Genomic DNA, 24,976 nt, shown 5'->3' with positions numbered 1-24,976 from the left:
GGTAATGATGCAACCAAAAGCCTCCAGCTGATGAATCCAGATACCCTCAGTGATTTCCAATGGAGGCAAGAACATTAGAAAAAGCCTGTCCAAAAAAAACCCACCCACACAATGAACACACACACTCACCCGTACCGACACACACCCACAGAAACACAAAATTAGGTAATCGATGCTTCCCCTTCTGTGAGGGCATCGATCAAGGTGGGAATGAATAGTGAAGGAACAAAACACAAAGTAAATGAAGCTCCATTTTATTTCTCTGAAAGACAAACAATGCCAAGATGTTTTGGTCAATAAGTTCAACAACAACTGTCAACAACAAAAGGCTGTATAACAGCCTCGACAGCGCTTCACCTGGAACAGAATTCTTTCACTCTGAATACCTTTTCTTTGAGCACACCATCACCAGCACAACGACAAGCCTTTTGCAATTAGTTGCTGGAAAATCAATGGGAAAACTCTTACTTAAAAAGTGTGCCTGTGTCATTGTAAATTAGGTTGGTTCCACTAACTGATCACTGTGTCTCTCCACCATTAGATCTGCTGTTTATGGGGCTAATGCAGGGGTCTGCAACCTTTACTATCAAAGGAGTCATTTTGCTTCAGCTCACTTGAATTCATGTCATTCTGGAGCAACAAAATCTACTTCATCTTTCCCAAAAACCATATGTGTATACAACTGTAAAATATATTGAATAATTAGCCTAACAAGATTTTTTTATTTTATTTATGAAATTGTAGAACGACAAAAAAAGACTTGAATTTGATGATATGGCCTACAATGCTAATGTTGCTCTGTTGGTTATTTTTTATCGTCTGCTAATTTCTTGCCATCAAGCATGTATATTGAGCTGGTACATTGGCAGTTAAATGAATCCATCCACACAGAATCAAAATCTGTGTTTTCTTCTAGGTTTGACTTTTTGTTAATTTAGTTATCCTACCAGGGGTGTACAACTCAGACACAGGTAAACGTAAAGGCGAAGTTCGTGGGCTGTTGATGTTGTAGGAGGTAAGGTAGAGGGGTGGCAGGCTTAATTGTAAGATGTGATGCAGATTTAGTTCAACAAAATGATAAATCATGATTTTGTTTAGTGTGAGGGTTAGGTTAGGGTGAGGGTTAGAGTTAGTAAGTATAGGGTTTTTAGGATCAGGGTCAGGGTTGGGTGGTTCTGGGATAGGGTTGGGGTTAGGTTTATCACAATTTTTATTTAGTTTTTTAGACTTCAGTAATATCCTCTGTAACAAAAATAAAAATTCTTTATAATTATGATGTTAACTCAAAGCTACAGGGAGCCACTGCCAAAGAGTCAAAAAGCCGCATGAGGCTCCAGAGCCATAGGTTGCAGACCCCTGGGCTTATGTATACATGCAGACTGCTAACCTTCTGAAATCTGTTGTCAGAGAAGAATAAGCAAGTGCTTGATAAAAAGACGCAATGTTGGCAGAGATGGGATAAATGAATTTGAAAACTGCTGTTAGAAAGCATTTGAACGTAAGCACTATCCACGACATTGAAAATATATACTACAAGGATCTTTAAGCCTCCTAAAACTGAGCCTGTAAGGCTAAAAAATATGATTGCTATGAGGGAAATGCAATAAATATTTGCTTGCATGGAGTGGGCTGATTGAAAATTTTCTTGTTGAATGTATTGGATGTGAGCTGTTAGCAAAATGAATCAGAATCTGTGTTTTGAAAATCAAATCTTTGCAGCATGATAGTCATCTTTTAGGAAATTGGCATTGCCAGTTGCTACACAGTTTAAACTAGAGGAGCAAAGCAGATATTCACACACTCCTGCAGGCACTCGATGCTCATCATGGCCTCCATAAATCCAGCAGCAGTTACTCCTGGTCTCCGAAGGTGGGTCGAGATGGGATGGATTTATGGACCTGGAGCAGCAGGAGCATGAGCACAGTTAAATGAACTTGACACAGCAGAGACACAGGTGGCAGTGAGTGTTGAGGTGTGTTTGCCACTCTTGTTGAGAATTATGTGAGTGCAGGGAGGATGCACTGTGACATGCAGGCTGGTGACTGAACTGCACTGGCGTGTCTCGCTAAAGAAGGCGAGACAAGCACTCAGAGAGCAGAGAGGGAGTCTGAATTAAACCATAAATCAGATGCTGTTTGCTGTGTGGCATTCAATCACTATCCTGAGGAGGCAGAAATATCCACTGAAAATCAGAGTGATAGATGGACTGCGGCTGAGTGGAAGCAAATATAGCACGAGTGAGTTGTTAAACTCATTAGCCTCCCGTTAAGACTTCACACCCACGCAAATTCTCAGCTGTTTAGCGGATTCGCAAGTGTGCAGACAATAATTCAGTTACTGGAGAGAGAGACGAGATAGATGCATCGGTTCCCTCTGGTTCACTCAGCAAATCATCATGTTTACTCAGCTAGAAACCCCATACATCCTCATACTGCTTCCCTGCATTTCAAAACAAAAACATTTCTCCTGGCTGAATATTAAAGCTTGAAAACAAAGTGCACTCACAGGCTTTTTAGCATGGCAGATCTACGCAGATAAAGAAGGTCAAATAAATCAGCGGAAAAGAGAAGACAAACCCAGAACCCCACAGAATGGAGGTTGTTTTTAGAAATGTATTTATAATGGGATAAAAATGTCAAAATAAGAAAATAAAGCATATAAAATATAGCAGCCAATCCCTGCAATCTCACTCAGAGGTCTCCCAGCGAGGGCCGCCCAGTGTTTCAGTGGGATTTGTTTTAATTCTTACTCCACTGCTCGTCGTGCCTTCAAGGTAATTGGCAATCTCATTCCAACTACGCTTGATTTAGCACCCCTATAAATGTTTTGAGTGTTTAAGGAGTTAGCATCGGGTGCAGCGAGAGCCTCCACACTCCCATGAGTTTCTAAGTAACATTCAGCAAATGGGTAGAAACTTCTTTTAGAAAACTGGTGATGAAATGTGTTTTTTCTGCTATTTTCTTGGCAATTTGCCTTTAACAAATTATAAAAAAAAATATAGAAAGTCAACATTTACTGTCTGTGTGGAGTAGTGCTGTCCTCATTATGCTCAAAAATCACTGTGTATGTGTGTGTGTGTCAAAATGTGTGACACTGAGTCCATTATACATTATACACATGTGGATCTCTATGTTACATCTGTTACAACACTTTGGACCATTACTGGGAAACCCTGTAGATCAAGCTGTGTTTACACACTGACTCTGAGACATTAATAGTTAATTAACTTAAGATTAGGGGCATTGGCACAGTTAACACAGTGCCAGTGCGATCCCATTAATTTCAATGAGGTGCCGAATCAAGCAGGTTCAGTGCTGTTTCAAACACCACTGTGCACTAGTGGGATTTCAGACACACTGCAGACCTGAGTCTAATGCTGGCTGAACTGAGTGAACTTACAAAGAGTCTGTTGGAGGAAAACATTTAGAAAAAAATGGGAATCCAGTCAGAAAAATGGTAAAAACAATAAAATAAAACAAAACAAAACAAACCCAATGTGAAACGATGCGAATAATACAGCTCACTCCAGATCTGAAAGTTGTTGACTCACCACAGTTACATGTGTTCACCGGTTTCTGAAACAGCACACTAATCACAGCCCTTCATGCAAGAACAGGTGCTTAAAAAACTTAAAAAACTGTAGAGGCAGTTTAGGTGAAGTCATATACAGGTAAGTTACTGCGCTGATGAATTATAAAAATTATAAACTCCACAACAAGACAGCAGTTTCAACAAACACACAGATATATGTCAGAGAGTTTCGCTTTTATGGCTGATGATACAGAAACACACTGGAACATTGTGTATTATGATGCAAGGTACTAATTAAGATCACACTTTGTGGAGGAATATATTTCTTATATGACAATATTTAATATATCCCTGTGTTAGAAATGGCAACACTGCATTGAGGCTTATTGTCTGAAGTCTTTGAGGCCCATTTTGGCAATTTTTGTCCTAAGGCAAACCATCTTGTTTGACATTTGTATTTTGAACAAGCCTTTTCTATTTATGTGTCATTCTACTACCTCAGGTCTATGAATGTGCTACCTTGATTTTTGTATTGGTATTGTCACTTGCTTGTGATTTTTTCTTTAAGAACCTTGTATGGAAAATGGGAGAGTTGTCAGACCATTGAGGTCCTGAGAATAATGTAGGCTGGTTGCTTTACGTGTCAAAGAGAGATGCTTCTGCTCAGTTTTGTTCGTGGGTGGATGCTAGGGGCAAGTTTGGATTGGAAAGGAGGTTTTGAGTTATGTGTAGGTAGGGTGAGTCGTTTTGATTTTTTTGACACTCAAAGAATGAGGTCTGACTGACAATAAAGTGAAAGAGAAAGACATGAAACAAAGAGAGCGATGGAGGCTGCTACTTTAAAGAGAATATGCAGAGAACCTGCAGGTGAAAATTGACAGATAGAAAGTGAACGCGGCTTATAAAAAATACAAGCAAAACTGCAGCAGTACCTCCAAGCTGTGCAGAGTTTGGTGGCCTAGTTTTGAGGAATGATGATTGACAGAACCTAATGGGCATTTTTAAAATGATGGACAGATCAGAGATAAGAAGGGAGCAGTGTAGACATGAGGATGACCGCTCATTCCCTCTGTGCAACAGTCAGGCTATCACACAGTTACACCTCCAAGCAGGTGGGTGCATGATGGGAAAACACAAAGTCACAGTCTCTGAAGATGGTTAACTAAGAACCCTGTCACTGAAGGTTTGTTCTTTTATGTAAGCATGGATTATATGAAGCAAATGAGAGCAGAAGACTGAAGTCACAAAACTGAAAAATTGCAGAAATTAAAATCTTTGGGGCTTGCTCTTCATTAAACAGATTTCCAAAACATTAGACCGGTCAGAAAATCAGTCTCTGGCTTAAAAAATTAAGAGTTTAAATGGCATTTATTAGAAAATAAAAGCTTGAAAACGTCAAGGAGCTGTTCAGCTGACTTAAACTGAAGTGCTCCTTCAGAGCAGCGTGTGGAACGTTTTCAATAAAAGTTTAACTGCTTCGAGAGTTAACTGAACTCAAGTCAACTGCTGATATAAAACCTTTTGCTTTACCGCTACTTTCTCAGTTGATTCTGATATATTCTGGATTTCACTCCCACACTGGCTTATCCACATTTTTAAAATATGAGATGAAGGAAATCACCCCTAACTTCAAACACAGAGTGTGCGCTCTGCAGAGGATATATTTTCCGATGAGATCGTAAAGAGGAGAAGTGATGAGACAATAAATGCGTCATGGTGATTAAGATGTCAGACAGATGGAGGGAGGAAATAAATGGATGTTGTTTTCCGTGTGTGTTGTGTGTGTAGCCATCAGCATTTGAAGCGGATATTCAAAACAGGAAATCAGACTTCCAGCAATTCAACCATCAGCAATCGATCAGACAGTGAGCTCCTGCCAACACGTCTGGACATGCATCGCTGTCTTTCAGAGAGACCAACAGTTAAAACATTTTTTAATATAATATCACTACTATAAAAAGAGTCCATTTGTCTGAATGTCTCTGTTCTTTTGTTTTTCTTGGTTCAGTTTGTTGTCTTCTCAAGGCTGAGGTGTTTTTCTTCAGCCACAAGATAACACTCATGGTTTTTTTTGGCACTTTCAAAATAAAAGGATCTGAAGGATGACCTTGCATTAGTCTGTTTGTCTTTGCAGCTCTTCAGAGGCAATATATGTTCATACAGTAAGTAGTCAGATAAAAAAGGAACTTGTTTAAAGTTTTCTTCTTAAGAACAATAGAATATTAATATTCAGTACTGATAATCCAACAGAGGACAGAAATAATTTAAAAAGAAAAAAAAAGAAAGAGCACAATGATAAATGACTGAAACTACTGCATAGTACAAATGCCCCATAGCTGTTTTTGTCCGTCCTGTTTTACGGGGTACAAAGGGCCAACAGGGACAAACCACAACCAGACAGACTCATCAGTTTTTCCTCTGTCCAAGGTAAAAATTCACCCAAGGAGATTCCAAAATTGCCGACTGGCTGTGCCTCTAGGGCAAAACAAAGTTCCCAGCAGCTTCCTGCCCTTTAAGATAAAGCTCTGAATGGCTGAATCAGAACACCATGTGATCCCTGGGAAGCAGAGAGGTGGCTGCTGGAAAAAGTCAGTCCTGTTCGAGCCACTTGGCGTTATTCAGGTTCACTGCTATTTGTGGTCTTGTCCCACTCTATGCTTTCCTCACTGTGCGTGGGAGAAGGGAGGGGCCCCGTGGCTGCCCCAGGACGCATCCTGAGTCCCTGGAAGCGCCGGCACTCAGGGCAAATGCGGATGTGACTGCAACCTCTAGCAACCAGAGCGGCCTCCTGTGCAAGTCTGTGTGAGAGAGGCTCGGGCAGGCCGGTGCCTCCACACAGCTTCCCGTTACTGAGGCTGACGGCAGCGGCTCGTGCCCGGCGCTCCTCCAGGGGCAAAGGCCTTGGCCGCATCATGGAGGCTGACCGTCGACGTCTCACCTGCAGGCTGTCTCGACAAAGGACGATCCCCTGGAGCTCCCGCAGCATCTCCTCACACACTGACTGCTGCAAGCACACACACAGGGAGAAAGAGAGGGGAGAGGGGATAAGAGAGGGAGAGAAAGGGAGAGAGGCCAGACAACTCACTGACTGACTGACTGTATTAGGACAGACTGATGGACGTCACACACACGTAACACAAACATTTCAGGGTTATTTTTAAAGTCACTGTTAATTGGAAGGTCAACAGGGAGATGGAGGGAGACACTTTAACACACAGCAGAAAAATACGACCACATGGGATTCAGACATGCAGGAAACTTACTTTAAAACAAATATAGACTTAAACACACGTTTTATCTCCTGAACTGATGATCCAGCGCTCCACTGGTGATAAACCGACTGTAAACTGTATGTAAATCACATGGAGAGAAACGCTTCTGGAGCTCGTGATCGTGACAGAAGAGGCTTGTAACCGTTACATTAAAGCTGCACACTATCATAGGAACATCTATAAAAATGCACACAGGTATAAATCACTTGACAACACTCTCATACTCACACGAACATAGAGTGTGCATGCTCGGAGGGAAAAATCAATTTATGCCTCTTAAAAAGAAGAAATCACATGAGTTGCTTTTTGCCTTTCACATTCTGAATGTTTATTGAATTAAATCACAGTGCGGAGTCCATTTGAAAAGACATTTATCAAGTATCTTTTTAAAGGCATCACATCAGATATATGAAGTCAGAACACTGCATGCACATCTTTCTTTGATATATTCAGTCAGTTACTGTTTGCAGCTGGGCAGACCTCCTGCTTCTCCTCCACAAACAAATCCAAACATTTCCTGGAAATTTAAATCAGTTTAAATCGAGAGTGGTCTGATAAAAATGCCTCTTCAAACAAAAGGAGTCTTTTTGATAAATCAGATAAAAAGCGCTTTAAGCAGGAGTTCTGTCTGGAGACAGGATACACACACAATGCTGCTTCTCTGTCCTTACTTCAGATGAAGGTACACTGAAATATTGACCCATTGTATATAACGTTAACGTATTTAGCCTCAAAAATGGGAGGATTGCAGTAGTTAAACACTAATTCTATTAAGCACTTGACATTATGCACAAGGAATAATATTTATATATATATATTCTTTGTCTATATGAAGAATACTTCTTTTAATTTTATCCCCTTTATCCCACAGCTGGTTGTATTAATGGTTCTGATATGGATACAAACTTCTTGCTAAAACTAGTCTTTGACTGTCTCTTCCTCACCAGTGATGTGATGAAGGACTTGTGGTTCTAACAGTGTGACTATACGTCAAAGATGGCACAAAGTGGTGGACATCTTTTCGTTAAAAAGATAAGGTAACACTTTGTTTTGATAGTCTGTTTGTTGACACTCAACAAGCTATCAGTAGATATTCATTGTAAATTTATCAACACACAAGTAACATACATTCAACTAACTACTAGTAGACTATAAGGTGCATTTCAAGGTTTTACGACCTTTTACAAAAACTGTCTCCCAACTCAGGATGTTAATTGACAATCGACCATCTGTAGATTGTCAACTTCTTCATGTAAGTTGATGCTCTACTAGTGCGAATAGATCTGTCAGTTGAAAGTCGACAGTGAAATGTCAAGAAATCTCCAACATCTATCACCCATCAAATGACTGACTCTGTTGATACTCTGTTGGTTGTCAACCACTGATTAGATTGATTGACCATCAATAGACAATATATCAACGCACTAGTAGTTGACTATCTGTTGATTGTCAACATGTATATAGACAATGATCAACAGACTATCACTTGGCATTCTTGACCAAGCATTTGTAAACCTGGGTTTACAAGTGAAAAACATTTGACAACAGTTCAAATTCCACAAGCCAGGGGTGGCAAACCAGTCAGAGACCAAGGGCCACAAAGATTACCGTGGTACTACAAAGAGCCACATCACACACTGTCTTACAAACACACTCCCTCTCACTCATAAACAAAAGGACACAAAATGATAATCAATACATTTCCAATTTTCAAAGCAACATTTATTGTGTTTGTAAGTCTGCTTAAATTTGTATTTGGAGCTGGGTCAGAGACAAATTTCTGTTTTTACTGCAAAAGAGACAAAGTTTTGTCTATCTATCTATCTATCTATCTATCTATCTATCTATCTATCTATCTATCTATCTATCTATCTATCTATCTATCTATCTATCTATCTATCTATCTATCTATCTATCTATCTATCTATCTATCTATCCATCTATCTATCTATCTATCTATCTATCTATCTATCTATCTATCTATCTATCTATCTATCTATCTATCTATCTATCTATCTATCTATCTATCTATCTATCTATCTATCTATCAAGCTATGAGCACATTTGATTGAGAGGAGCACATGTAGAGAAGAGAAACTGAAACTCAAGTATCAATCTCATCATTACCCAAGTACTGATCAATACTGATCCCCAACATTCAATATATCAATATATCAATATTTAAGATTGATCGGCACACCACTACTGTATATATATATATATATATATATATATATATATATATTTACGAATGGATTGAAGAGCCACATATGGAAAGGCGAAGAGCCACATGCGGCTCGCGAGCCACAGGTTGGCCACCCCTGCTATAAGCTATAAACAGAGCCAAACAAAGACAAGTTTGCACTATTGTATATTATAGAAGGAACGCTCATTTATTTTAAGAACAAAACATACCCAGTAGTCACTCAAAACTATGGTAACATTTTGGTATACCTATACTTATTTCTTCCCCGAAACAACCATACTTTTTTTTTCTGAAAAAGATGCCACGAGGAAAACCAGAGGCAGCTTGACTTTGTCTTATCTGTGGTTAGCATTTCAACTGACAGATTGAGTCTTGTTAAGAATAAACTGATATGAAACTACATATCTACTGATAATGCACCTTATAGTCTACTTATAGTTAGTTGAATGCATTTTACTTGTCTGTTGCCTAGTCTTGTTATATATTGACTGACACACAGTTGACATGAAAGTACTTACCTGCAGATAGCTTAAGTGTCAACAGATGGACTATTAAAATGAAGTCTTAGCAAAGATAAAGATAAGGCTAAGATAAAATAAGCAGAGTTATTTTCATGAGTAAACTCTCATTGGCAGCACCCTTTAAAATCGATTTACCATCGATAGTATTCGACTACATTCATGATTTCTGTTATGCACCATATTTTATATCATAAGTAAATGTATGAATATTTTAATGCAACAAATAGGAAATAATAAGTAATGTTTTAACTCTTTGTGAGGTATATCTTTGGTTTTGTGCTGTTAATGTCTTACAGGCTGATGAAGAGTGTCACATTTAACCCCAGGAGGAAAGAAAAGCCTGTTTAATATTTTGTCAAAATTGGTTGCTGGAAAGTCTCACAGCTCCCCGGGGGTGAGGGTGCCAGGGAGGGGAGAGGGAGACAAAGCAGATGCAGGTTAGATAGCCCTCTCTCACCTCATTTCCTGGTGCCTGCCTTAACATCCAGACAAACTCCAGCACCGCCATGAAGATAGCCACCAGCAGGCCGCACACCAGCACCACAAAGATCCCGCCGATATTTTCCATGCCCAGACCTGGGGACGACGGGACGTGATGGGAAGGAGGAGAAAGGAGAAAGAGGAAGGAGATGACAGGAAAGAAAAGGATTTGTGTAAGTGTTGGTCTGAACACAAGGTGAAGAGGAGCAGAAGAACAAGCAGATGAGGATTAGCTGAAGACAGACCTTTGGCACGGTGGTCCTCTTCTTTTGGACACTTGCCACCGTCCCACCACTTCCGCTTGAGGATCTCCAAACGATTGTCCTCCTGCATTTTGAGGATGGCTAGGTCAAACTCATCTCGGTATACTGACCCTGCAGGAGAGAGATACAGATAGATATTATAGATGTTTCAAGGTAGGTTGAAGGAAAGCGTGATATTAACATACATTATAACTCAATGTCTGTTTTATGACTGTCTCTTCCGTTGTGCGGTAGTAAATTTGTATTCATGTTACTCCGTTTAAACACTTCCCACAAAGAGATTAGGAAATGCGTCTAAGTATATGATTAGAGGGTTTACAATGGTTCTGCTGTGTTTTACAGGTCACTTCACAGTGTGCGGTATATAATCTGATCCGTGGAAAACCGGGTTTATCTATCCTTTAAAGATGAAAGGGATTGAAAACGATCTTGTTTACCTAAAGGTGTGTTTTGCTGCCACAAGTCAACCTGAGATCAAAGTGTAAATAAACCCTGTGTTTAACCTCTTAGAGCACTGAAGCAGTCGTACAGTGAAAGGAACAATATTTCATATTCCCTTTCTCTCTTCCCTTCACAGCAGGGTAACAGCTGCTCCTTTAAAGTCTGCTACCATTTTTTTGGGGAGATTTCTCACTTTTTGCATCACTTTCTCCCCTGATAGTAGCTAATGGTTTGGCTTTTCTGAGGCTTTACTTTTCTATGTAACTCACCCATGTGGCATTTATGGTGTATCCCTCAACTAAAACCCTTGCTCTTCAATCCAACCTCCCGAGCTTTGGTATGAATTATGCAGTGTATTTAAGCAAACCCATCAGCTTTTATCCTCTGTTGCTTTCATTTCACACTGAACCTCAAATCCCCTTTATGTCTTTATTAAACTTCATAACATAGCTTCATAGGATTTAATAAAAAGCATTTAGCCACTGATACCAATCAGGTGTTTTACTCCCTCTATCTCACCGAGTGGCATGCCGATGCCGTAGCCCTTTGTGTCCAGCAGTCCTCCGATCTGTGTCAGGTTACAGTTCCTTTGGCGGTAGTACTCGTTCATGGTGCTTTCCAGCAGGTAGGCATAGTTGGAGTTGAGGACACGGGCAATTCCTTCCTCGGTGCTCTTCACAAACACACTGGGCTGTTTGGAGTGCATGAAGTTCCACATTCGCTGGTACGTCTGGTAGCGAGAGTTCTGCAGAGACAGACACAATCAACAGTCAAATCCAGATGTGGGAGACAGTAAACAAAAGCCCATCAGGCTCTTCGACATAAATTTTCCATTTTCACAGAAGTGGAGATTGGTTTTATTTCTTTTTCATTTTCTCCTCTGATAGATTCGCTCAAAGATTTGTTGTGCTGCAGTTAAATTGTAGTTGAATGATGACGTACATGAGTTAACATCCTCAAATGTCCTCTATTTTCTCTTGGCGTGTCCTCCCTGAGACACAAGGTCCAGTGGAGGTGAGCATGTAATGAAAGGCAAGGATAATGTCTGTCCTTCACTTCATACCATCCTTCACTGTCTTCCTCCCCTCACACTATTTGCTTGTTTCTCTGTCCTTCCCTCTATGAGGGCAAATCTTCAAAGTAACATAGTGGATAGACTGTGTCTCTCTTAAGGCCATGGACAGTACACATTTCCCCAAGGAGAAGGATATTGAATGGTTGTGTCAGAGAACAGACAGGAAACAGATAAAACCTGTGGTTAGATGAGGAAGACAAGAAGGACAGGAAGGTGATGAGGAGGATAACACAGCAGATGGCCCATTGATCACTGCAGGTGAGCTGTGGTGTGTACACGCAAGGCTGTGTGGATGCTGAAGAGCATAAACAATCGATCATATGCAACTACATGTTTAACCCCTGACCTGAAAGAAGGTCATCGTGGATCCTCCGTGCATGGTCCCGTACTCAATCGCCGTCTGATCTGCCAGGTCATCTACAGACTCTATTGGCACCTCCATCCGCTGCACCGTGAGGAAGGCAGCCAGGTTGGCGGTGTAGGATGAGATGATGATTAATGTGAAGGCCCACCTATTGGGGAGAGGCAGGGGACAAGAACATATGTATTCACCTATAAAAGTATGTAAATGTGCAGGTCAGTTTATGAAGACAGATGGTCGGGACGAAAACAGAAAAAGCTGCACACCTGAGGAAAGAAGACACTACAGGATTTTCAGAGGATGACAGGGTGGAATGATGAATGTAGTGGTGAGTACAGATGAAGGTGACAGTGTTCAGTTTTCGCTGCAATGGCAAACACACAAACACACGCATGCAAGAGACTCAATACCAAATGTAAAAGGAGGCTTCTCATTAAAAGAAAAATTGCATTCAATTATGAAGTAATGAGCAGAAAATTAAACATAAAGGTTAGATCTGTGCTGATTCAAACTAAAAACACATAAATACACTCAGGTGTGTCTGTCTGTGTGAAGAATACACACCACACTCCGCTGACACATCTTGTAGACAGAGCTCGAGGAGCAATTGTGGATCCTTGCTGCATGAAGCCTCCAACAGGAAACCAGAAACTGTTCCCCAGTGAGTACTGGTTGATCAGCAGGTTACATCGACCCTTTAGACAGGGGTGGGGGTTGTACCACTCATAAGGCGTCAATCTGTGGAGAATGAGACCAAAGAGACGGACAACAGATTGGATCACTGGAGGAGTACAGCCAATATAAACAAGAAAGAAAGGTGGATTAAGTATTCTGATGAGAGGTAAAACTCCAGAGATGGGGCAGAAAGAAATGGAGGAAGAAAGAGTCAGACAGATAACGAGTGAAACAACTCAAACGTTCGACTGTGCACAAAGTCACCTCAGCTCTCCAGAGAACGAACCAACCTGCTTTTCATTCCCCCTGTGCTGCCTACTTAGAGTGAAGGAAGAAGTGTGATTTTTATGTTCAAATGGTGCCGCATTAAAGAGGCTGTGAGGAATATCGGTTTAAAATCTTATTTCTAACACTCCTCTTCTTTGTTCAAGACAAAGTTTTATGGATACAACACACAAGGTAACGTAGTTGTTAACAGTTATGAAACGCTGCTGTTAGAAATGTGACAACAAGCAAACATTTGTCAATTTGTACCGTAATTTAATAGCTGGCTATATTTAGCGTTTCTCACAGCCCAGTGCTCTGAGGCATATATGTAACGTGTAACGTTAGGGAATCTGGTCATGTCCTGCCAGTCATCTACCAAGCAGAGCTTATGTAACCTCACTCTTCATTTTATTGATAGACTCTCAAATTTGAACAGACCACTGCAGAATAACTGCTGACTGTGGGTTGGAACGAATATTATCACAGACAGTTCAGCCCCTGTGTTAGCCTTTAGCTCATGCTCTATCCCTCTCTTGTTTTTCTTCTGCTCCTCTGCCTTTTTTTCTATCTGATAGTTAGGCTTCTGTTTCCACCATTACTACAAAAGTAATCCAAGAAATCATTTTAAACAGAGAAAAACACAGATTTCTCTTCTCACAACTAACTTTGTCAGCCTGCGTGGTGTTGTCATGGAGACTTGAATGTGCTACATATTAATCTGGTCCTGCTTGACCCAATCGGGAAGCTACAAAGTAGTACTTCAAAGTAGCCTATATTTGCACTAACAGTGTGGATTATGATCAGGCATAAGCTCAAGGTATGTGTCAACTTTGTTACTCATGCTGTGTCTTTGTTTCAATAAAGGTGTATTTATTTATGATCTGCCTAATTTTACCAATTAGAAGTTGCAAAAAGAAGAAATAAATAAAATAAATGAATAAATAAATAATAAAAAAATAGAACTTTAAGGATGACTTTAAAGTGTTTTGTCCAATAAAATCCTTTAAAGTGCAGAATAATTAAATAAATAAATAAATAAATAAATAAATAAATAAAAAGAGTGTGTCATAAATGAACTGTCTTCCTATTTTACCTTCTCTTAATGGATGAATAGCAACATATATTACAAACAGAGTACTTTATTGATAATAATAAGACATTTGATTCATATACCCTTCATGTCACTCAAGGTCACATATATTTCCACTGCTGAAGCAGGACATTAGCTTCTTTGGAAAGACTTTCTTATGTATCTGGGACATTTTTGTGACCAAGACAAGGGATCTATTCACACCTACTGTTCAACCACTGTCAATGCAAACCTATTTTTGCAACATGCTTGTACAGAATAAACTCTTCTTAATACATTTTAGAGTTTAATATTAATACACAGCATTCACACAAAGGCTAGTAATTTCCCCTCTAAGCTTTATTATGCATTTTTATAGAGGAGCTGCAGCACGCCACTCTGAAACTCTCTTTAAAGACAAAATCCACCCAAACCTCCCGGGTGCCATAATAAATTTACAGGGTATTACATAAGACTTAAATTTCCATCTATGATGATGCTCCATCGTAATACAGCGTAATCTAATAATTTCAGTTGTGTGAGCAATAACAGCATGCTGCATGAGTTCAGTCAGTTTCTTTCCCGATCAGCAGGTGTCAGTATGGAGCTGAAGACACACTTCGAGGAGCAGACACTCACTCTCTCTCACTCTCCTTGATGTTGAAGATCAACTGAAGAAAAGCAAGGGAACAGACACCTGTTTCCTCCTCTGCATAACCCCCAAATAAACTTGTTTGTGTTCTCACTCTCTGTACTCTAACCCTTTGTCTGTCTCTCAGTGTGCTCTCGCTTCCTCTTATCTGTAAGGAGTGTGTTTTCTGGTTGAGCTCTTTACCTGGCCACCAGAAAGAGGACACAGCTGACAGCTAAGTAGGCTAGAAGCATGAAGAGCCAGACACCAGGAGAAAAGGGATCCAGGAAGGAGAAGTAGCCTGGTCTTCGTCCCTGTAACACACAAACACAGAGCGCAGTCCGGGGTTAAATCATTGAAGCTTTCAAAGATCGGGTTACGCTTTGATACTGTGTTCAATCACACACGCCAACTCGACATGTGCTTACGTTGAAAGTGTAGATGAGAGGTTAAACGCTTGCTTGTAAAGGTGAAGATGATCTAATTAGCACACTAAAAAATCATTACCAGTCTCTAACGTCACCTCTATAGACTGAGCGCTGCTCTTAATTAAAAGAAATGTTGCTGGGACTCACTGGTGATTATTTCACCCTGGGCGCAATTCCGTCCTTGTTAAACCACATTTAATTCTGCCTGCGTAATTTGGAAACAGTTAAAAAGGTGACTGGGACTGTAAATAAAAGGATTTTCATGTGATAGGCACAGATTTTTCTGTCCTAAACTGATAACACAGTAATTATATGAGTCTCATTCGCGTGTAAACATTCAGATCAACATTGTATGGAAGCACAAACTCAGTCTCCCATGAACTGTCAACAGAGTGGCACAGGACTGGGTATTGATACAACATCACAGATAAGAGGTTTGATTTCCGGGATTCTGGCACTGAAGAAAAATAAACTGAAAAGCCTGCTGATTCCCATTATTATATTGTATTTTTCTAGAAAGTTATAGAACAATAGGGCAGAAAATGAAATGTTAGCTTTGAACTCAGAGGAATGAAGGTCAGACATCTTCATAGTGACACTTTTTTTTGACCCCATGCAGTGTTGGGGAGAAAGGTCCAATCATCAGCTAAAGCATTACAGCTGCATTAAACAGAAATTCATTTCTGTGACCTACAATTGACTTCCTGTTTGACTCTGAGCGCTCAGAGAGAGTCCCAGCATGGAAAAAAATGAAAGAGATTAATAGCTTTGGCTTGGAAAGAAATGCTAGCAGTGCTGAAGCAGCTATGGGCTCCTGTGTGTGTTGGTTTGGATTGGTGACCAGTGGAAGAGGAGATAAAGTGGCTGAAATTGGGTTGGCAGCTCACAGACCACTGGGAATATTGGGGGGCTAAATCCTAATGTTTCATTATCCAGCACCAACAGCTATTGTCCTCCAAATGAAACCAATTACTGGTGAACCAGTGCCAGCTATCAGAGCCATAATGTGTGTGTACATGTGTATGTGTGTGTGTGTGTGTGTGTGTGTGTGTGTGTGTGTGTGTGTGCTTATTTATGTGTGTTTGGGAATGAGCATATTTTTTGTGCATGTTCAGCATGTAGCCGCAAACATCAGCATGGGAACAGCACACAGATGCACGTCCACCATCTGTTAATGACTGTGGGATGAAGGTGGCTGTCAGGGCCAGCCGGACAGTTAAATATTGAAGGTGATCAAACAGCCAACTGTCCAAGTGTTGTTCTGAGAGAAAGAATCACTCAGTCATGTGGAAACTCCTTATCTCCTGTTTCTGTGTTGACAAGTAGCTCTGTGGAGCTCCCCCTCCCCCAACAAGCACAAATTACTTTAATAAGAAAATCCTCAATCAGGTACTCCTAAGGGACGTGTAGACCAGAACACTGCACAGCAATACATCTCCGAGGCCCTCCAAAATTTAATTTGCAGCAAGAGGGTGAAATTATATTGGTAGGCATTTGTTATGATAAACAAACCCCCGTTTAGACATGCAGAGAGATGAAAATTCATTAATGCGTCTGTAATCACTTGCATATTAGCCTGACTGAGTAAAACAGGAGTGTTGCAGGAAGCAGCAAAGGGGGAGTGATATTCAGTGTAATTCTGGGATACAAATCAGCCTTGCCTGTCTTATTGTCCATCTATTGACGGAGTCTAATGCTTGATGATAATAAAAGCTGTCTGGAACAGTGGACGCACAACGGCCATCTGAGGGGTAGACAGGTGTTGCAGGTTAAGCATCAGTGCCAAACTGCCTGTTGTTGCCAGCGGCATTATCAGGGTTACAGATGTATATGCTGACATGAGTCCCCGTGTTTGCTGGTCGAGCTTGGTGCATGCTGAACCAGCATTTTGTTAACAGCCAGCCCCCGTGTGACCGAATCTTAAGCTCCCACCAAGGTGCTATTATTAAGATGAAGGGAGCGCTGGAAAAGCGGAGCTTAGCTCCCATGCTAACAGATGTTGGAGGAGTCGAGGTGCAGAAGAGAGGATCAGAAATAGAGACAGAGAGAAAGGTAGGAAGAGACAGAGATCAGTAGCAGAAACAGTGGGATTTGTGTGCTGCAGAGAACTCTTGACTCTGTTGCTGTAATATGTGTGCTTTAACGCTCAGACATAAAGTTCTGTTTTCAGGAGTTGCAGGGGAAATTATCCGTGGTGAGGCTGTGAGAAACGCACTAATGAGCACACAGAGAGTCAGATCGCCTGAAAGGAAAGTGCAGAAAATGTATTCAAAATCTGTGTACACATTTCCAAAATGTGTCAGGATGTTTTCTCTGGAAACATTTCACTTTTACAAACATTTTGGGTCATGTCTATGGAGTCCCAGGAAAAAGAGACAAACGCGATTACTTTTAATGATCCTCTTATGATAAATTTGGTCACATTGGTATTATATACATTTTATTTTGCATGATTGTTATTCTTTGATGTTCTCAGCCATACCAAATCAACATTGTTGTGCTTACAATGAATTCATTTGATTGGTATAACACAAAAAGGGGTTGCCCGCCAAATTTGCAGTACATTAAACTTCAAATCAGCAATTTTCTTAATTTCGTATCAATAATTTCTTATTATTGACGTGACAAGTCTCATTTCCACTCATTCTATACACAGCCTGTTTGGCTCAGACAGCAGATAGACAAAATAAGCTACTTGATGTCAAACACAGTGGAACATGAAGCAGGTAAAGAGCCGGTCACTTTCCTCGGGGGGCTAAAAGAAGCACCTACGCTGGACTAAAAATGCTCTTTGCTCCTGTTGCAGAAATGTAAGCACTTTTTTGTGAACACATTAGCCATAACAGCTTAATAGAGGTCTTTATGTGCCGGTGTTGTGTTTACAGCTTGTTGTACAGCCAAAAATCTGCTAAAGCAACTTTGTTTACCCCATCTTTTTCAGTTTAGTACAGAAAGTGCTTCACTGAATCCTTTTTTGAGCAGAAGTAACCCACAGGACAGGCACACTGACTTCTTCTGCTTTGATGTCAGAGAATTATGAAACAGTGCATCTGTCCTTCACCGGTGTTGCCTCTGATTCATTTCAACAGATGAGGGCTCAGTGCCACTGATTTTAGCATAGGTATAAATAAATTCTGACGCCAAATGTTGAGTGTTCTTTCCTAATTAAAAAGCTGGCAGTCATAAAGTGACTTGAGAGAGCAATTGAAGACACCACAAATCCACACGTTCAGTTCATCCATTTAGGATTACTGTTCAAACACAAAGCTCACAAAGGTGGTCTCCTCTCTATTCATTTCTCATACTGTGTGTGCGTGTATGTGCGTGTGTGAGACAGGCTGACGTGTGCTGTGTGTGTTTGTGTTTCGAAGCTCGTCAGCAGCTGTCTATACTGTCAGTCATCCTCAGTAGGGCACATACAGTACGTGCTGTGGCAACCTGGAGCACAGAGGAAACCAGGGCAGCATACAAAGGCAGCAGGTAGATGAGAAGAATTGCAGCAAACATGGCTCCTCTAGTGATACAGTTACAATATGATCTGAAACAGTATCATTCAAAACAATACAAAACAATGTAACAAGACAGGCTATGATGTGATGCAATATAATTGATAAGTTACAAAACAATACAACACACACCCTGAATATGATGTATTCAATATGATAAATTATAATATTTGGTATGGTTTACCCATAGACTGTAAATAGTATGGGTTGGAGAGAAATTGTAATGCCATACATTGGGATTTTTTTGTTTAGCAATATCAGTATCTTGATTCTCTGTCAGAAAAACTTTTTTTTTTTTTTTTTTTTGTCGGATACAAATTCTTCATTTCAGTCTTTGTTTATAAACTGGATTGGAAAAACGTTACCACTTTTCTCCAGCAGAGGGAAAAATGTTTCACTCTGACTCACATGATGTGCATTTTATCATCACCATTTAACTTTTTCACATGGTCTGGTGTTAAAAAAGCAAGCTTAAAATTGCAAAATTTGTGATAGAATTGAACCACGAGAATAGCATATCCCAGCCCCAGTATGTAAAGTGGACAGTGTGGCTCCGCCTTTTATCATTGTGGTTTCAGAGCCTCCGTCAGAGGCGCCTCCACAGTGGAGACTGTGAGGGACTCAGAGACTATGAGTGGAGCTGGGTGGGAAAAATATTTTTGATTTTTCTTTCGAAAGTCTAATCTTTTCTTGGCTCTCCCCCGACATATTTTACTAATCCAGAAGAAACTACATAAGATTGGCAGCTGTCAATCATCGTTAAATGTGATGTAAAACCCTTTTTTAATGGCCAAAGACTAATGAAAACAAAACTTTCAGAAAAAAGAGAACACAGTACAGTCTAATAACAACTTCACATTACCACAGCACATAGATGTGAGAAAAATTCCTACAAGGTATATATATATTTTTTTAAGTTTGACAACAGCTCATCCAGATTGGCTGGGGACGTGGATTTTTTTTTTAACCTATACTGCAGCCAGCCACCAGGGGGAGCAGTTTTTGTGGCGACCTCACTTTGAGCAAAATAACACCAGTTTTCTTTTTACAGTCGATCAGTGTACAGATAATAAATTATGTGACATGATGTTAAGTGACAGCATATGATATGGCCTGATATGATACAATACAGTTAGTTAAAACAAGACATTATTTGATTGATTTGATTTGATTGATATTACATAAATACTCTAATGTTATGTGATACAATGCAAGAGATAAATTATATGCCACATTAATTCAAATCGATTTTTCTTTCTTGGGTCAGTTTTTCTTTTAATCCAAATGAGGCTATAAGCATCATTTGTTGGATGAAGAGAAGGGACGCTCAATAACTAGCTTGAACCTTGAACCTTAGGTAGATAAAAACAGTTGTGTTGCTGTAAACAGATTTCACAGTAGAGTAAGCAGAAAATGTGTGTACATGTCTATACATTACATCCACAGGTTGTCCTGGTGTGCCACGCATAAGCATTTTCTCCCCTGCTGAAAATATCTGTATAAGAGGCTGGGGAATAACTGTCCACATGTTTATTGAACACATTACGATAAATGTGACCAAAGACATACAGCAAATCAAAGATTACAGCAGAACTCAGGCATGCATGAGTTTATGGGTGCAGCTCAACAGTTAGAGAAGCAAAGGGAATATTGGCTTTAATGTGGATGGAAATGTCCCCTTTCCCTCCCCGTATGCAGATGAGGACCTGATACATTTTACCTTGTGCTGCCCTTGTTTGTGCTCAGCTTCCCACTGTATCTCCTTCATTCATTCAATCTCTCTCTCCAGAGATTTCCTCCTCTTCAGGGTGACTGAAGAAGCTGGTAAGGTTATCTAAGTCAAGGATTTTACCTAGTCATCCTGCTTCTTGGTATTCATACCACACTTATGCCCCTGAAGCTGCCTGCCTGAATACAGACTAACCTAGGGAGACTTCTTATTGTCATTTCAGCTCTCACTCCTCTCTCATTTATCCATTACCTCTCCATCTCTTCTGTCTCTCCATCCACCTGTTTTGTTCATTCTCTTTTATGTCATCTTCCTTCCTCTTCCTCCCAGTGTCATCCCACCTTCTGTCTCCTTTCCTTGGCTCTTTGATAGTGTTTGCATTTCCAAGTGTGTCAGTGAATACGCTGTCAGCTGTTGCAGTTGTTGAGATAGCTGCAGGGGCAAGCTGAAGAGAGCAGTTGATTTGCACAGGTCACAGGGTCATATTCGCAACAACATCCCGCTGCCTCCTGGGCGCGACAGATTCTCAGGGTTTACGTTGTGTGTTTTGCACATGCTATTTTCTGTGTGTGTTTGCGTCGGTGTCATTTGGTCTGAGATTGTGTGTGGCCAGAAAGTCAATAAAGCTCCGTATGCTGCGCTCTACCCTGGGGGGAGCTGGTGAAGCTAACCCAGCTTCCACACAGCCCTAATTAACTCCTACGTCTAATTAAGACCCGCTTGCTATTTCTCTTATGCACAAATGCCTGCACTTACTCGTTCACACAGCTCCCAAATGATGAAAATGTTCGAATGAAGGAGCTGGCATGGATATGAAGTACCACAGAGGGTTGGGATCATGGGGTTGTAGCATATGGTCTTTTGTTGTACAGATGATCAATACAAGGGGGGGATTTTTTTATGGGAAGCACTTGACACTAGCTCTGGGTTATGTCTGAGTTCATAACTCGGCTAATTATATATCGCACAGGCAACCCAGGTGAAGGTGTGCTTGTTGAAATGGTAGTGAAAAAAGATCACGTGTGTTTGTATGGCTTCTAACCACATGCATGTCTCAGATAACACGCTATGAAAGCGTACAGTGCTTCATCAGTGTGCACACAGCAAATAAGGACACATTCCCAACAGGCCACACAATAATCAAGCAAGAAGGCTGGAGAATGGAGACAGGGTGAGCTCTTCTTCTGTAGACAGGCTGCAGGCTGTCTGAGATTTGTTCCAATATTTTCACTCTCAATGCGCGGCCGTGAAAATCGTACAACCCACTGAGTGAGCAAGGCTACAGAGGTCCCTTTGGAGAGTTAAATCCCCTGTCTAACCTCAAAGCGGGAACACAGAATCACGTAACAGGTAATTAAGCGTTTTACATGCTGTACTTAAAACATGGCCGTGACAGCTGACAGTTGAGAGCGGTGAAAGAAGTTCAGTTCTGACTCAGTTTGGTTGCTACTTTTCCCTTTTCATTGAAATGTATTGTTGTTTTTATTTTTGCTACCTTGGCTCTGGCTTGTAATTAAAAGCAGTGAGAAATTAAGAAAGCTGTTTAAGAAAACTTTTTAATAAAAAGACATTATGCCAGAATTGGATTGCTTATATTTTTCTGTGGTCAATGAAAAAAAAATCTGTCCTCATTGATTGGCTCACAATGTGAATACTGTAACAGCCTTAATAAACAGAAATTATTGGCAAGGAAAAAAAAATGCATTAAAAGAGAAAAGCATTGTGTAGTGAAGGAGAAACACCACATGGCTCACAATACACACTGACAAAGAGGATAGCTGGTGATTAAATGGCCAATAGTCTGATGGTAATTAATACCCAACAGGCGCCTTTATTTTATTGCATTCGCCGTCCTTATTGATCAGAGTGAATTTTTCATTTAAAGTTTGAAATAAGCAGCAAACCCCTATGTAGAAAGCACTGTGCCTCAGATCAATAGTCAGTGGATTAGAACTAAACAAGTGCAGTCACAGAAATTCAAATATCGAGTTTTAGAGCCACGCAGAGGGACTGCCGTGGGGCAGATCTGAGAGACTGCCAAGGGGCTATGGGAGCGTAAGGAGAGCATGAGGAAATGATGGAAGGAGTAAGAGAGACAGAAGGACAAGTGGTATATCTCTTTCCTCTCTTTCTTATCATTCTCTTTTCTCTCTTTATCTGTTTTTTAAACCGCCGTACCCCACAGCAGTGATTTACCTCAATACCTGCTTCCTTCATATCGCTGATATTCAACCTCCTATCTGGGAATTTGCCATCAACTGGGTCATTCTGTGCTAATTTAGCTCAGTGACTCTGTGTGCCAGCCCTGAGGGACATCAGGTCTGTTTCACCTCCTTATGCTGCCACCTGCCTGCATGCCCCCAACTTCAGAGGTGATAGGCAGCCCAGCAGCCCATTTAACACTGCACCTGCTGCGGACATCGATTGATTCCCCCCAACAGTTGGCACTCAATTGAATGCCTCACTGCTACACTTATTAGCGCCGCCCGCCAAGTGAGGGAAGGTGAGCAGGAGGGCGGTTTACAAGGAGAGGAGACAGGACAAGAGGGGATGTGAGTAAATGCTCCTCTGGGATGCTACACTAATGTTAGCTAGCGCAAGCGCCAAAACACCTCAGTGTGGACTGCGGCCAGAGTCATACAGGGCCTTGCAGTGTCACCTTGGGTTTTGGGGGAGGATGGATGATTAATGGCCCACTGAGTCTGCAAACACTGGCTCATTTCCACCTGCACTGCTGTTGTTTCGCTGTTTCTTACTCGGGCTGGCTCTCTGTGGAGTATGGAGGGCATTGCTTGTGTGACAACAAGATGGCCAAACCCATTCAGAGGGCAAGAAGAAAACAACTGTGAAACTGCTATGTTCATCAGGAAGCTCACACAGTTAAGCACGCCATCTGGTGCTGGCAGGATGGAGGGCCGGAGCAGCAGAAGGAGGGAATGAGCGAACACAGGACAAGTGGACACAAGGAAGGAGAAGAAGCAAGAATGTGAGACTTCAGGCTGGAGGAGGAAAAGCACGAGGAGCCTTAAAAACACAGAGACGCAGGGGGGAGAGGAGAGCTGCTGAGAGGTAGAGGAGACGGTGTGAGAGCTGCTCTTCCCCTGCCATTAGAGGAAACCGACAACCCACCATGATGTGTTCGCAAGCTGCGCACTAGAGGCCGATCGATCAGACTAAGAAAGAGTGAGCTTGTTGAAGGCAACTCACCAGGTGGACGCGGTACATGATGCTGATGCCGAGGGTCATGAAGGGCTTGGAGAAGTCTATGACCTTTTCACGCTCTGCTGTGATGGTGAGGCCGGCTACTGCTAGGTCAGCTTTCTGAAACACAGAGGAAGACAAAACACACACAATGTAAACACACAGAAAAAACACATGTATTCCCAAAGGAATACCAAATATAACTGTCAGGAAGTAAAATAAGTTCATGACATTACGGATAATTGAAGCGCTTAGATGAGGATGACATAAGAAATAGGCTATTGGATACTAATTCTCTAATAATATCCTTTTGTGTCCCATAGCCTCTTTGTTCGCCAATAGCACTATCTGTAGAGAGGATAATCCAGCACTGGCACTATGTGTGTGTGTTAATGTGTGTGTGTGTGTGAGTGTGTGGAGGGCACAACACAGCTCAGGGTAACTATTGTGCCTGGTCACGGGAACCCTGTCAAGACAAATCACTTGACAAAGCAGCAGATAGACACGTAGAAATGGTCAGTATATGCTGAACACTGGATAGCTCCCTGCTAATAATACAGGCCAGTAAAGTGCAACTGCAAGGGATTTTTCATCTCCCCGAGGAGCAAAGAGTGAAAGCAGAAACGCATTGCTCTTTGTCCGCCGCAGGAGAACTAAGAGGATTGGGGAGACGGGGAGGAAAGGGAGGATGAGAGGAAGAGAGGAGAAAGAGCTCTGCAGCAGCACTGCAGATGTCACTCACAACACACTACTCCAGGAAAGAGAGACAGGCAGAGAGAGAGGGGGGGGGCGTCTGGCATACGCAAAAAGAGCTACTTTTCCTAAATCTGTTCTGACGTGATGTGAAAATTGAGGTTGTTTTCCATAATTTTGTCAACCTTTTTAGAGTAGGTTCAACACGCCACCAGAAGACATTCAGAGCGTCACCTAAAAGCCCCAGTCCTGCTGTGCGTGTGCTTCAATTAGCGTGTTACGCTGAACATTTCCACCTCTTTCACCTCGCCCCAACCTACACACACCACACTGAAGTTTAATGTCTCATGTTGCCCCATCCTCTGCCTGCAGGCTTTGACCCTCTGTCATTCATCGCCTCCTCGTTTTTTTCTTCTCTCTGCTGTTTGAAAGTGTGAAGCCTGCATTTAGTTGCCGGAAGGAAGCCATGCGCCTGGAACAGCCATCGAGGCAATTTCGACAAAGAAAGTCACTGATCCTTTGAAAATGAACACACACGTTCTTCGAACAGCCACTGAAATATTTATGTTAGGATAGAATATTAATACTGATTACTGGATTTCTCTGCCTGCCTGCCGGCTGTTATGC

The 24,976-nt window shown here is 41.3% G+C and overlaps 1 protein-coding gene across 4 annotated transcripts in view; it reads right to left on the bottom strand.

Annotated features, from left to right (window-relative positions):
- Positions 1 to 252: 252 nt before the first annotated feature.
- grik4 (glutamate receptor, ionotropic, kainate 4) overlaps positions 253 to 24,976 on the bottom strand; it is a 348,334-nt gene continuing 323,610 nt past the window's right edge. For 2 of the 4 annotated variants that reach the window (XM_074678961.1, XM_074678962.1), the window contains exons 14-21: positions 23,663 to 23,776; positions 14,997 to 15,106; positions 12,715 to 12,888; positions 12,136 to 12,301; positions 11,234 to 11,459; positions 10,256 to 10,384; positions 9,988 to 10,106; positions 253 to 6,535 (exon numbers count right to left, since the gene is read on the bottom strand). In XM_074678961.1, coding sequence (XP_074535062.1) covers positions 6,146 to 6,535; positions 9,988 to 10,106; positions 10,256 to 10,384; positions 11,234 to 11,459; positions 12,136 to 12,301; positions 12,715 to 12,888; positions 14,997 to 15,106; positions 23,663 to 23,776 — 1,428 coding nt within the window. In that variant the 3' untranslated portion in view covers positions 253 to 6,145. Of the gene's footprint in view, positions 6,643 to 9,987; positions 10,107 to 10,255; positions 10,385 to 11,233; positions 11,460 to 12,135; positions 12,302 to 12,714; positions 12,889 to 14,996; positions 15,107 to 23,662; positions 23,777 to 24,976 lie in introns of all 4 variants that reach the window. The other 2 variants (XM_074678963.1, XM_074678964.1) reach the window with 2 other exon arrangements.

This window comes from Halichoeres trimaculatus, unplaced genomic scaffold, assembly GCF_033239565.1.
Source record: "Halichoeres trimaculatus isolate MK-OKI-2021-1 unplaced genomic scaffold, fHalTri1.1 fHalTri1_scaffold_9, whole genome shotgun sequence".
NCBI classification, from domain to species: Eukaryota; Metazoa; Chordata; class Actinopteri; order Labriformes; family Labridae; genus Halichoeres; species Halichoeres trimaculatus.
Note: the sequence above shows the minus strand (reverse complement) of the source record. Positions and strands in the feature narration are given on the sequence as shown.